At 30.7% G+C, this 14,900-nt stretch overlaps 3 protein-coding genes across 5 annotated transcripts; 2 read left to right on the top strand and 1 right to left on the bottom strand.

Moving 5' to 3' along the window:
- Positions 1-6,147: 6,147 nt before the first annotated feature.
- Positions 6,148-9,682, top strand: LOC119663217 (dolichol-phosphate mannose synthase subunit 2-like). 3 transcript variants are annotated; one of them, XM_038072875.1, is made up of 3 exons: positions 6,148-6,287; positions 6,691-6,834; positions 9,517-9,682. In XM_038072875.1, exons 2-3 carry the CDS (start codon positions 6,726-6,728, stop codon positions 9,654-9,656), a joined length of 249 nt encoding a protein of 82 aa, XP_037928803.1. In that variant the 5' UTR covers positions 6,148-6,287; positions 6,691-6,725; the 3' UTR covers positions 9,657-9,682. The 3 variants fall into 3 exon arrangements, 2 of the variants coding, with proteins under 2 accessions (XP_037928803.1, XP_037928804.1); XM_038072876.1 differs by lacking the exon at positions 6,148-6,287 and adding an exon at positions 6,362-6,491; XR_005250987.1 differs by lacking the exon at positions 6,148-6,287 and adding an exon at positions 6,918-7,022 and having other exon boundaries at positions 6,742-6,834; positions 9,517-9,606.
- A 183-nt stretch (positions 9,683-9,865) lies between these two features.
- Positions 9,866-10,990, top strand: LOC119663216 (nicotinamide riboside kinase 1-like). Its single transcript, XM_038072874.1, has one exon. It carries the CDS (start codon positions 9,891-9,893, stop codon positions 10,758-10,760), a length of 870 nt encoding a protein of 289 aa, XP_037928802.1. The 5' UTR covers positions 9,866-9,890; the 3' UTR covers positions 10,761-10,990.
- A 2,433-nt stretch (positions 10,991-13,423) lies between these two features.
- On the bottom strand, positions 13,424-14,895 carry LOC119663218 (striatin-interacting protein 1-like; the record flags this gene model as incomplete). The annotated part of the gene is made up of 2 exons (XM_038072877.1): positions 13,424-13,526; positions 13,596-14,895. A coding segment is annotated over one exon (1,248 nt), but the record flags the coding sequence as incomplete, so codon positions are not given.
- Between the last annotated feature and the right edge of the window lie 5 nt (positions 14,896-14,900).

Below are 14,900 nucleotides of genomic sequence, written 5' to 3'. Positions count from 1 at the left end.
TAAATATAGTTGTGTTCTTATCTACCGTTTCCAAGTATTTCAACCCTAACCCATAAACACTTGCTCAAGCTCCTTTAGTGTAGGAACTGTCCGTATACCAAATTTGCTGTCCATATCTGATTAATCTTATAGATTTTTGGTGTATCATCCTAACTATTTCTGTTATTGAATTTAGTGCAATAAATTTTTATTAAAAAACATTATCTTCATTCAAATTTTGGGAAACGGATATGAGTAAAACAAGTGAGTTGAATATGCAAGACCTCCATAAAATATTTTTTGAATTTTATAAAAACATTTCAAAACAAACTACTCATCTTTAGTAATATAATATATGTAAAATAAAAAAATTATTAAAATTTTTTTAACCAAAACAAAAAAGTGCTTGTAGTGTGTTTCGTTTGAAATATAACATTTATGCTCGAGCTCTACTACTACGTGCGTCATCCAACCATTCATCGAACCATTCATCCTTATGAATTAAAAAACAAGTCCAAAAAAAAAAACAAAAAATAAGAATTTGGCAAGAAAAAGAAACAAGAAACAAATAAGAAAAAAAACTGGTTCATAGAAAGTCTAGACTGGACCTTAGCAACAACGCATCAAAGCCAGCATCAAAGCGCTTTTCACGTCGTACGATTCGCACTCATTGCCCGCCACCGGAATTTCGTGAACTTGGTTAATTCAAGATACCTTGAACTCTGACGACTTGCGAGTCGGAATGAAAGCAAGAGTAGCGTAAAAGAATGTTTGTTTGTTTTTGTTTTTGTCTTTGTCTTTTCGTATTAGAAACTTAAGATATTTATTTACCATGAATTCGAGTGAGTAATTTGAATCAAATGGCTTGCCGGTGCCAATAAATTTAGTGTGTAGCGAATTTTTTATGCTTTACGATCAAACTTGATTTATTATCACTGAAGTGGAAGAGGCAATAGAAAAATTTTGGCTTTAGCTGAGCATGCCATGTGAAAGACTTCAAACTTCAAACGGGGTCTTCGAACGGAAATTCCAATACTGTTTGTGTACTCGTTGTCCGTTGCAATCTGAGCAGTTTTTATGTAATTCAATGTTTTTTATATATTATATATTATAACTATTAAAAGTTTTTTTAAAAATCATAATCATTGCCTCAGGCTTTAGCCGGAATCGTACTTTGACCGAAAAGAAATAATTTGAGGGCAAAAATCTTTTAATGGTTTTCTTTCTTGAATATTTCATTGAAGATGATTATGTGCAAATTAAGTATTAAGTATTCCAAGTATTAAAAAAAAATATATTATTTCATTTTAATATGAAAAAATATTAAAGCAAACTCTATGATTAATTCCAGAAATATTGCTTCGTCATTTGTTTTTATCGCATGATATTACTAGTATCCGTAACATTCCTTGGAGATCGTTGCTGCCTTCTTTAAGCGACATTCTAATTTCAAAGAATTTTTCTTTTTTACTCTCTTGTATTTGCTATTGAAATGAAATTCGCCGCTCTATCAAAGATAACAGAGGTATGGATACCGAGCTTGGTAATGTAGTAACTTTGTGCTTGGTGATCTTTTTTGTTTTTTTCTGATAGGAGGTGGAATGCTTTATGCACCGTCAATCCGTCCGACCATCATTGGAATGGTGTGCCCGACTCCCTATTATATTTATATTGGGTGTAGTAAAAATAAATCCATTATTATCTCAATAGATGGCTTTAGTTTAGATGAGATTTCATAATAAAAAAATTTTTTCACAGTTTGATAATTGGTTGTCACAGTTTTGTTTGGACGCGTGACAAAGATGGACACTAGCAAAGAGAAAATTTGCCATATTTTACAGTTTTTCTTTGATAAACGCGAAAACGAAAGCCAGACGGCTGAAAATATGAATAGTGTTTATTGTCCGATGATTTCGATGTCAAATATGCACCACGCAATACTGGAAGAAAAATGATCGAATATGTCGATAAAATCATGAAAATTGTCGAAACCGAACTGGTCGGTCATGTAAGCACTGTTTGTAATGCTTCCAGACCTTTACATTTTTAACACATTTTGAGGTGTCTGCCCTAATTATTTCCCTAGTTTCTGCTTCTCATTTCTAGGTCTAATTTCTTCGCTTTAAGAATTTGAATTACATATGATTCTTTAATTCGCCAGTTCTCTCGGTTCGCTCTCATCTATTTTTACTATGTTCTCAGGATTTATTGATCAAATGCGGATTATTATCTCTTCTCTAATTACGAGACATCTATTACAGTAAAAGAAGGCACGCTCTGCGTCGTCACAGTCTCCATCGCCATAAATGCAACCGAGTAGATGTGCCTTTTCCATACCGTACAGATACTTGGAACAATATCCATCTCCGATCATCATTTTCTGATTATATCAGGTTTCAGTCTAGCTGTTCATTTTCCTTGGGTGCTTTTGCACCATCTATCTGGCACCATTACGATAGTTTGCACATAATCTTCTCTTGGCATTTTTTCAGTATAATAGTCGTTTATATTCTTGTGAAAGCTTTTATGTTAGCAAATTTCCAAAGCATCAGGTTCAATAACATTTTTCGTTATTCAGTAAAAAAATTACCCATTTTTTCACTATAATTTTCTACTGCAAAACAATAAAAAAAAATAACTGATTTGAATATTAAATTAAAATTTAACCGTAAAATTTTAAAGAAAAGTATTTAGTAGAACTGAGCAAGTATTTCGATATTTAGTTGTGCTTGAGTATTTGGTTTGATCAAAGCAACCCGCGGAAAAACCCGCTATTATACGTTTTTATATTATACAAAACGAAAATGAAATATATAGCACATTTGTTGTACTATATGCGTACCTCAAAAAGCTTCAAACATATTGGAACATTTAGAATGATCTAATGTGCAAGAATGTGATTAATTCATTCTTGATTAATATTATGAACCCATTACTTTTTCTCCCCAAAAAGAATAATATTCGACATTATTATTCAAAATTTAGAAAGAATATTGAACGAGCATTAATATATTTTTCCAATAACCAAATATTCGAGTATTAATAAGATTGTAAATATCAATTACAAGCGAACCAAAAGTGTTGATGTGCATACCACATCTCGCTGTAATGACAAAAATGTTCAATGTGTTTTGCAAGGAGTGACCAATTTTTGGACCAGCAATAGTCATAAGATTAAAAAATTTCATAGCTAAGAACGTAAACAACATAAAAATCAGTAAATAAATTTATCTGTCTCCGAGACTCTAGCCTGTCCACGACCTTCAGTTTTTATCTCTGGTGTTATAATATTCGCCATTTTTTGGGTTTTCCAATACCATAAAGAGATAAAAGAAGGCTTGCTATGGCCATTCCAAAGTAATGATTTTGCAATTTAATACTAAATGAAGTATACAACCGACTAGTGTAAAACCATCCCTAAATGATAGAAGAATGAAAAATAAACCCTCCGTTAAAGTCAGGCAAAAAAGCTGGAGAGTTCTAGAGTCATTGACTTTAAAACTACATCTTAAATCTTCAATTACATCTTAAATCTTGAATTGGCTTAACAAAAGATAACCTTGTAAACACACGATGCTAGTAGTTTTTTGCCGCATCCCATAGCACCACCATAAATAACTTGGTGCACACATTTCTTTTTGCCTCCTCAAAACGATGGATTTGCAAATATATAATGGACAGATAATCTTCTATCGACTTTAGAGAAAATCGAGAAAGTTAAAACGAAGTGTTGGCCTAAGCAGTATTTCTTCATCAATACTCTTCAATATATGTCCAAATTTTCTAACCATCCCGAGGGAGAACACCACCATCATAACGTTAGAATGAATTGTTAGAATATTGTACAACAAAATCAACTCTAACTTATACCTTTTGAACTCATTCACTGTTGATAACAACATTCACTTACCACCACGGTTGCCACTTGAAAATTTTTTTCTGTACCAAAATTGGTTTAAAAAGGTACCATTTCTGTAAAAAAAGGTCCAACATTTTTCTATTGTCTTTTTATAAGAAAATACAATTTATATAAAGTGTACAAAAAGTATAAAACAATCACAATAGTCCACATAAAGTTGGGGTCGCCGAAAATGTACCATTTTTTGAACATGAGTACCAGAGTACCAAACGGAAAAAAAAGTACCAATTTTGGTACTAAAGTACCATAAGTGGCAACCGTGCTTACCACCAACAAAATCTTTAACCAGTGTTTTACTTCTTCAATTAAAAATAAATCCATAACTTAACCCTTTCATAAAAATCGTGCCAAAATGCAACCCTGCGAATTTCAACCGGTTACTATCGCATATCGCAAGTTAAGCATCTGCATATAGAATTTAGATGAACATCGCAATGAGCCAATGATATTTACTCATAACAGAACAAACTCGAAACGAAATTTCTCTATTTTTCTTATTCTAGATTTTTAAATTTACATTGACAAAAATGAGAATTTCGTTAAAGATGTTCGACATAAATACGGTTTGGTCATGATCAAAAGGCATATTGTACAGAAAGTGAAGTCATAATTTTCGATTTCGCTCTTTCAAAGGGAAGTATCTTTCAATCGATTGGAAAGATAATTATTTTTATGTGGATATTTTTACATATCCATACATAAATACACACATTCACTTCTAATAGGTACAAATTTTGATATAATTTTACTGATGGTTTTTTTGATTGGTAAATCTAAATTCAATCTTGATTTACTCTCGATTTGTCAAATCTTGTTGCAAATCAAAAAATTCTTAATATAATACAACAGCTTCGTGGTAGCGCTAGTAGATATTTATAATTTTCATAAATATATAAATTGAATAAAACTACACTTTATTTGTCAAATCATATAAAACAGCTATTAATTTCAGACAAATCTAAAAATATATAGAGATTTATAAATTAATCTTAAAATTAATAAAAAAATTAATTAAGATTTACCAATCGAAGATGATAATAGAGATAAAAATGAATCGCGATTAAAAAACTTACCTCAAATTTACCAATCGAAAACGTCATAAACAGCTCTGTTTTTACCAATATGACAAAACTATGATGACCGTAACTAAATTCTAATAGTTTCTCTCTTTCTCTGGTTCTTCAATTTTGAATTTAATATGGCGTTTACATTGGCCGAAAATGGCTCATTTTGAATGAGCCATTTGAAAGTGTTTACATTCGTTCTATTTCATTTGTTCTCATTTCAACAGCTGATTTTTCAACTTGCATGTTGATTTGATTTTTGGCCTGTGCCAAAAAAATGTTGCATGAAGGTTAAATATGCCTTCAAACCTTACATTAGAAACTTAAAACATATTTTTAACTTCGATTAATTACTTTTTGGGAAGTAAAAGTTCTAAAAAGCAGTGCATCGTTTTCAAGAAAATGCAACCACCAAACATTTGTTTACCTTTTTTTGTAAATATGTTAAAAACAGCTTTTTCAAACTGTCAAAATGCCATGAAGAGCTTTCATTTAGGGTATGTTCAATGGATTCCTTTGCATTTGGAACGTATGTGGAATGCATTCGAACGTCATTCATACAGAATGTGAGAAAATTGCTCATTTTTGTGCTTGAAATTTTATATGCAAGAATGAGCCATTCGATACTCATTTTCGATTTTTGACCAAAATGAGCCATTTTCGGCCAATGTAAACGCCGTATAAGGACTGTTAAACCGTAAGAACTTAAACGAATTTAAACCAAGGCGAAATAAACAAAATTCGCCGCTTTTGATTATTACGTTGCTGTCAATTACACAGATTACAGTACGTACCGACTAACTGAGCCTTGAGCCTTTAGTTGGTAAATCAGAACTTAAGCCAAAATAAAATGCACAACTTTCGCCACTTTTGTTTATTTCAGTGTGTCTCGGCTAACTGACTCTTTAAATCAACAAAAACAAGAATTTCACATTTGACGTGACCAACACTGTCTGAATAACACAACCATAACCAGTTACTGTGGTTTAATTGTACGTTTAGATTGTGAAGCCCCAACTCTATAGACAACTCATGAACTTTCTCAGCATTTTTATAAATGTTTGATATTAATATATATTAATATAATTAATTTTTTTAAATGTTTTAGTATAAATAAATTATTTTTAATTACAGTTAGCCATAGAAAAACTGACAAAAATTTTTAAAAACATATATTAACTTTTTAATAACGTTTAAAACGTAAACTAAATTCCAAACGCAATTCAAGCAATAAATATTTCTCTCACAAAGTTCACAATGTGGCAACACTCTTAACAGCAGCGTGAGCGCAATCATTTGTTTACAATATTAAGTAAAAATAAAAGGTATTGATTTACTGTACTGTTAAAAGAAAAAAACAACAAAAAATAAAAACAAGTTCTAATTGTTAATTATAATTAAATCAATTTATTACTTTTAAAACTTCGTGGATTGCAAAATAAGTGAAAAGTCGAAGTGAATCAATTTTATAATTAAAAGTGGTTACGCATCCCTTTTTACATAATTTCCATTTTGTTCTTTTGAGTTTGGTAAGTGCCAAAGGAGTGACATGTGTTCCACCTGTTTTATCTTGATTTCGCCTTTGCGGTGTTCTGCTTGTTTTGATTTTAATTAACCTCAATGTCATTACAAGTTTTTATCTGTAAACATTTTGCATTATTTTGCGCAACGCAATTTACGCTTTCGGCACGTAAAACTCTAACATTTACTTTATTTATTAACGTTTAGATCGATTTCACCTACGCATTTTTTATTTGGAATTTATGGCTTCTAATGCACATGTTGGAAAAATCGTGCTTGCTATTTCAGTGTCAGTATTTTTGTATTATTTCTTTTGGGTATCAATATTGCCATTTATGCTGATTGATGAAGGTAAGTGCAGCTGCTAGAATAACATTTAATTTAAACTTATTAAAATAATTAACGTTTTTATTTTTTTTTTCTGTTACGTTAAGATTATGATTTTGGCAGTGTCAAGGAATTTTTATAGAAAGCCATCGATTTAGATTAAACATTGCAAGCAAGTGGATCCATACGTTGGTACTGATCAGAACATAAAAGTAACTTCCCTTCCCTACTTTAAATATTTGTTTATGGAATACATTTCTCAAATATTCCTATATGACAATTTGAAACAAAAACAAAATCCACAAATTGAACAATTTATAAATACTGCGATTAAAATTTATATATTATTCATATTTAAATATTAGTTATTAGTCTATCTCGTAGGAGATACAGACCACTTAGGCGAATTTGTATTTAATAAATATCTCTCTTCCATTGGTTAAGAAAATTAACAAACAATAGTTGTTATTGTAACTCTTATTTTAACCTAAAATAAGTTATATTTTTGCAGTCCCAGTTTGTCGTCTAAAAACATGAGTAGGTTTGATACATTGTTGTCCTTGCTGTAGTATTGCGTGGTTAAAAGTAATGACAGACAATATGAAAAGAATTACAAATATATAGCTTAGAATATGGACAGGTAAAGCAAGTGGTAAGTAAAAAGGGAATGTTTATAAGCAAGAATGGTCTTAGGTGGATTTGTATTTAATAGATATCTCGCATCTATTGCTTAACAGAATTAACAAACAATAGTTGTTATTGTAACTCTTATTTTAACCTAAAATAAGTTATGCTTTTTCAGTCCTAGTTGGTCGATTAAAAAGACGAGTACGTTTGACACGTTGTTGTTAACTCTAACCCCAACTATCCACTACCTTACCCATGTATTCGTCTTGTAATCCTTACATGTTTCAGATCCTGCTTTCAGATCCCGGTGAGATACAACAACAACAACACATTGTTGTTACTGTAGTAGGTTGTGGAGATCTATATGATAGACAACACGAAAATTACAAATACATGGTTTAGAATATGATTAGGTAAAGCAAATGTTAAGGAAAAGAGGAATGTTTGTGAGCAAGAGTGGATATTGAATAAATAGAATTTTAATTGAAGCTTACCTAAGTCGAGGTGGAGAAACCTAGATTCATCAATGGTAACCAGATAATTTCAGGATCGGTCTAAAAATTGAGATTTCCAATTACCAAAGGGAAGAGAGAATATACCTTTAACATGTTAATGTTATTGTAACCGAACATTGACCTGAAATCAAGCACATTAAAGTTAGACAAGGCATGTGCATAATAGATCAATCTGGTCGCAGTACATAAAGGCCCTAGCTTTAGCCTAATCCATAAACCATTATCATTAGGCAAAGCATTGCACAATGGGATAGAATAGGGAAGGTTATATAAAAATGAGGAATAAAAATAAAAGGAACAGAAAAAAATGTTAATCGAATCTGAGTTCGGCACACAGAGCAGGCTTTTGGAGCCATTAATCAGTAGTAGACAATTAAGTTATGTTCAGAAATACTCTTCAGAAAATTAGATCATAATGTATGCTTCAAAAGTAATAAATAAAAACAAAAATATTTATAAAAATTATTATATTTATTCATAAAATTTCTAAAGAAATTCATTACAAAAATTATCGTTTAAAAATCAATTGCCAAGCTTATCGGTCTTTTAGGCACTGCTCAGTTAAGAATGAGATAATGTTACGGATTTCGGAACAGCTCAAGTTAATTAGTTTTCTAATACTAAATGGGTTAACAGATGGTGAGGCTTTTCAAAAGTAATTCTATCTAATTAGTTATTACTTGTAACAATAAAAAGTTTTTAGATTTACAGACATTATTTCAAGATCTTGATTTTTTAGTCACAAAACACCTGTAAAAATAGAAACTCAACTCAAAGCACTAAATTTTAATTAGCTGTTATAAGCAAATCGAGCACTGTTTTAATTTAACTTTTTAATATTTAAAGTTGAAGATTTTGCTGCGTTGAGAATTATAATCAAGAAATCTTAATATTTTGAAAGCGGAGAATATTATTTTCTTAATGGTTTCAAGAACAACCTGGTTCGTCAATTTCGATAACCAAGTACCGTTCACTATCCCCTAGAGGTTCTTCATAATCCCAGCAACAACAACAACAACATTTCCTCAGTAATTATTCTTGCCTGTTACCAGTTTATATTGTTAATTCTAAATACTTGACAATCGCATTGTAATCTAAAATGTTATTAAATATTTTATAATTGTAACTGCAAATGTAATGTGAATAAATGTAATGGATTCCAATACTCGGAAACCAATTCTAAACTTTTCTAAAAATTGACTAAGACTAGGCTTACTGACCTATACTTTATACATTATTTATATCACTTATAGAATATTTTTTGTCATACTATCTTCAATATAAACAAAAATAAGATGAGAAAGCAATAAAATATAAAAAAATAAATAAGTAATAATAAATATAAATATTTACTAGGCATTGTAAATGTTAAGAAAACTTTTTATTATAGCGTTGCATATGTACACCCAATATATATATTCTACATATATATATAATGCAGTGAATTGTATGATATTTTTCGTATTCAATTATAATATGTCGGCTTACTTTTGTGCTTTAATTAATGTTGATTAAGCACAACTGAAGAAATAACTATAATTCCATTTTTCATTTTTCTTTGTAGAAAATCTGTTACATTCGTTTTTTCCACCGCTTGAGTACGCATTCATTGTGCCCGCTGTTTTCGGTGTAATCTTCCTTGGAGGCATAGCAATATTTACACTTTACCATATGTGGACTTATGTGAAATCAAAAACAATTTAAAACACTATTCAATTAACAGAAAAAAAACCACCTCAAATTATTTTGCAATACTTCCAGAAGAGATAAGAGAGAGAGAGAGATTGGCAAAAACTAAATTCAGTTCCAAAAGGTCAAGCAAAGTAGGAAGTTTATCACGAAATAAAATCAAAATTTTATAATAATAAATTAGACTCTCATATGAACTCAAAGTAAAGTGGAGGATTAGTTTATTGTATATCAATAATTAAAACGAACATGCCACAGTGGTTAGTAATTGGTGTCTCTGGCGTCACCTGTGGTGGCAAAACGACTTTAGCGCATAGTCTACGTGATTATTTTCAAAGTCAACGTAATATACAGCTTTGGAACACACCATATGTTATTTGTGATGTGCAGTTACTATCACAAGATGACTATTTCTTACCTGTCGATGATCTACGTCATAAATGGATTGAGAAACTGAATTGCATTAACTTTGAAGTAATCACTTCGTTGGATATGAAACAAATGTTATCGGATATAACTTGGACTATGAAGGGCCGATATTTGGCTACTGATCCAATAAACAATATCGACTACATTAAGGATGTGGGTATATCTAATAATTTTGAACATTATGCACCACAAACACATCACTATCAAACGCATCACTACAATCAAATCTTAAATCATCATCCGACGCACATAATGCGTGTAAGTACGCACTTGTCACAGGCACGAGATAATAAAATAAATATTTTGATTCTTGAGGGTTTCATGATATTCAATCAACCGGAATTGCTGACGTTATGTAATTTGAAATTTCATTTTCATTTACCATATGAAAAGTGTTATGAACGTCGTCGCAAACGCACTTATGATCCACCAGATGTTACGGGCTATTTTGAAATGTGTGTTTGGCCGTATTACGAGAAGAATTTTGCAGCTTTCCGCGATAGGAAAGATATAATATGCTTGAATGGTGAAATCAGTAAAGAAAGAATCTTCAAATATGTGTTAGAGAGGATTATGTCTTATTTCGAAGAACGCTGTGACGTGGCTTGTCCACCTCCTCATAAATTACTTGGCATTCCAGGCTGTAGTAATGGCCAAATTACTAAAGTATGCCCCATGGAACAGCAGTAAATTATGGTTTATGGTCTCCGTTTTATTTTGGTTAGGGTTATTTATTATTAAAATACGAAATTTAAATTTAACGTGGTTATAAAAGAAGCTTTTAACTGGTTTAAAACTTTTAACTATTTATTTGATACAAATAAATTCTTTATGTAAAGGAAGTTTAACACATACTATGTAAATATGTACATACACAACATTTATATGAAAAAAAACAAGTTCATTATATGAATTAAAAAATAAATATATTAAAAAAAATAAAAAAATTTGTTAAACTTAGTTGAATATTAAGATTGTAATAATTGGCTTCATTTTCAACAATAAGATTTAAAGATTTCAGTTGCAAGAACGGCCGGGTCTCCCAAAGGTATTTTGCAAGCAGATCCCCACGAGCTACAACAACAACAAAGAGGTTTCAGTATCAGATTATTCTCATCTGTGAAAATAATGTAGAATCATATATTGTATAATATTAATATAATATAAATAGCACATACAAGGGGAAGTGGGATCAAACCACTCTTCCCTAAAATATTTCGGACTATTTTACATTAGTCATTATAGATTTTTATTAACTGAATGTTTTCATATAAACTTTGGATTAGGTTTCAAAAATTATACTCTTAAAACCAGATATGTAAAAGATATACGAAAAAAGTTTGAAAAAAAACAACTAAACCTTCATATGTAAATTTTCAACACCCACAAGATATTCCATATCTCGTAGCTTGATTAGTTGGTTATTAAGTAGCTTGGTTAATTATACTCCAGACAGTTTAGAAACTCTTTAATCATTCTACTACTTTCTTAGTACATAAGTGTGGAGATATCAGCATATTAAGGTAAGTTATCGACTTTTAAAATTTGTGAAACTTTTTGTTGATTGAGTAATGTTTAATCTATAACTTTACGAAGATCGGAGAGATATCCATTAATACTTGCGAAATATATCTGGAATTTACGGTTACGAGAAATTATACACTTCTCTTACGAGAACGCTATAAAAATTTGCAATAGAATGTTAGTACTTAATTGTCATAACTTCGGAAATTTAACCTCTATTATCAATATATGAAATTTGATTTTGTTAATGCGAGTTGTGTTATTATTTAAGAGAACATATGGATCTCGCATACTTATATGATATATAATAAACAAGATCTCATTTTGTTCGAAAACCATTATGACGAATGTTGATTAAGTTGTAAATGAGAGGATAGCTTTATCAATTCTTGCGTTTAAATTCTAAGATCAAACAATCGCCCAAGACACTTTTTAATCTCCTCATCGAATAATCGCACTTTAACACATTTCAATATCTAACCGTTTAAATAATTCAAATAGAAAAAATTTCAAATGTCAACCGGGCATACCACTATTGTGACGACATAGTGACGATGCATTAGGCATTTTTAAACCTCCTCTCCGCATAAAAAAAGAACCAAGAGCAAGTTGGAGAAACCTATGGATCCAAAGACCGATTTGACTGCATACACAGCCTTTCCATAATAATAATATACTCATCTCAAGACAGTTCTTGTTGCAAAACAAAGGTTTCGTTCTTCCTGAAAGATTTAACGGGGTCCTATTGCGAAATTTTTTGCAATCGATGTATCCATAATATAAAGAAAGGGATAGTGAAATGCGGCTTGGAGGGAGGACTCTAAGTAGATATTGCTTCGATAGCGGTTGGTTATCTTTACTCCCTGAACAACCTACGAGACCCTGATCACCGTGGCATGTGAAATAAGTGCTTCAAAAGGTTAATATGCTTTCAAGCACTAATTTGAATGTTAAAAAATGACTACAGAGTTTAAGTTTAGGATTGAATTCAAAATGTTGAACATTTTGCAGTAAAATACTTAAATTAGTTAAACTATTCTATATTCTCAAATAAGAAAATTTAAACAGAAAGGTGTGCGTAATTATTTTTTATAAAAACATTTCATATCAATTAACATTTTTATTAATAATATATGTCAAAATTTTAGTACATTAAATTCTAATTATGAATTATATATTATAATTAATTATGCGCTAATGATTAAGATGAGTTACAGAAATTAGTTATGAGTATGTTAACAGGCACATATAGTATCTGAATAATGTTCTCCACAACACATACTCACATATTATCATGCATCCTATATCTTTTTTATTTTATTTTTTTTTTTCAGTAAAACAAGACACGCTATTGTAAACTATTGGTATTGAATTTATTGCCAGGAAAATATGATTTCATGTGCAGTACTACTACTTTAACTCTGAGTATGAGATATTTTTGGACTTTTATTTTTTTCTATTTTAGGAAATATATTTATTAGTCAGGTAATTTATCAACCAATAAATATATTTCCATATAACGCTAGTCACTTACATGAAATTTGTTTTATTTAAAATTATTGTATAATTATCAAAGCAGCATCGGCTGTATTTTATATTTTTTTATTGTAGTTGTTAGATTTTTCATATTTTTTTTTTATATTTGATATATTAAATATATTGTTAAATTATATTATTGTTTATAATTTCTTCAATGTTATTGCTCCTATATTTATTACATATTTTATTTTTATGCTTGGCTATAATATATTATTATTGTTTTATAAGTTTTTATGATAGTTTATAAATTTCATAACTCTAATTTTTATGAATTAAAAATAAAAACTAAGTCAATAAAAATCAAGAAATGTTAACGATAGCGAAATTTTTCCTCTACAATTCTAAACTATTACAAATCGCGTACGAAAGTAGTCAATTTGTTGAATATTGAAACTGAAATAAAATGATTAAATTTTAATTTTTTTATACATAAAAAGACATAAATTTTAAAAACGCGCTCACCATAAAAGTTAAGCGTTTAATTTGTTGCAATACGATTAATATTATCTTAGTTTTAGAGTGCGTCCCAATCTGTTTGATTATTATATACTTCATCCTCTAGCCACATTGAATAGTTTGCTTTAAAGTAATCTGTTAATTCTACTTTACGATCCCACCAACCCGAATGACCAAAGAAAGCAAAGTCCGAGTGTGTTAGAATCTCATCGCTGGGAAAGCCACTCTCAACTCCGTACTCAGTAAGTTGTGCATGTCCGTTTGCGCTATTGGCAGCATTATTTGCGGCGAAACCATTACCTTCCGCACCCATATTTGCGCCTGTATTTCCAGATGAATTATCTGAATTAGCCGAGTTGCCACCATTATTTCCACCTGCACCACATTTTTGCGTATCTTCTGGATAGCGTCGTAAATTGAAACGATCCACACAAGCACGCAATGTACACTCTTCCGCTTGAAAATCCCACGGTCTGGACTCCAAATCATTTCCGAATGCCCAATCATCATTTAAACGGTGACGTACTTTTGCATAAATGGCACTCATAGTTTTCATATTCGACTTACGCCACTGTCGGCCCAAATATTTAGTTTGCATTTTTAATAACTTTAAAACGTAGAGCTGCATCATCGCATGACGTACTTTCAGCGTTTTTTTCAATATTGGTGCAGATTTAAATACCACCAGCATCATTACACGGGAGTGCTTCCATTTAATTAGCTTATTTAATATTCTTAAAAGATTTATGCACGAAAACACGTTCCGCCATGAGTAGGGTTTATCAGACACTGACACAAAACTTTCACCTGACGAATCGGGTTGTTCTCCGATCACACAGGAAGGAAAATCTAATAAAGGAATAGAGTTTTGCATCCCCACGTATTCTGTTATATTTTGATTAAAGAATTTTAACACCAATGGTATGCAATTGGCGAAGACTAGATGTTGTGACATGAATTCGAACTGATACACATGATTTATTTTAAAGTGCTTCAAATATAATAGAATAATAGCCGATACAGCTTTAACAATGATTTCTTTGTGCCGTCCCATATCCATGGTTAACTTAGTGGATTGTGTTGCAGTAATAGGCATCTTTTTTGGCAGTACATCAGCCATTATGTTAATGCTTTCCGTTTTCGATTTTGAGGTTGGTGACGCGGCTAACAGAACTTTAAGCAGGGCAATCATGTATTGCGGTAGATTGGGTAAAATTGATTGATAAAGAATTTCTGCTGGTGTCGAAGGTATTTCGGTTTCTTGTGTAGATATGGGATTACGTGCAATATCTTCCTCTTTTTTAATCTGTA

Source organism: Teleopsis dalmanni, unplaced genomic scaffold (assembly GCF_002237135.1).
Source record: "Teleopsis dalmanni isolate 2A unplaced genomic scaffold, ASM223713v2 unscaffolded_contig_0227, whole genome shotgun sequence".
Classification (NCBI taxonomy): domain Eukaryota; kingdom Metazoa; phylum Arthropoda; class Insecta; order Diptera; family Diopsidae; genus Teleopsis; species Teleopsis dalmanni.
This window is presented reverse-complemented; position numbering and strand designations above follow the sequence as displayed.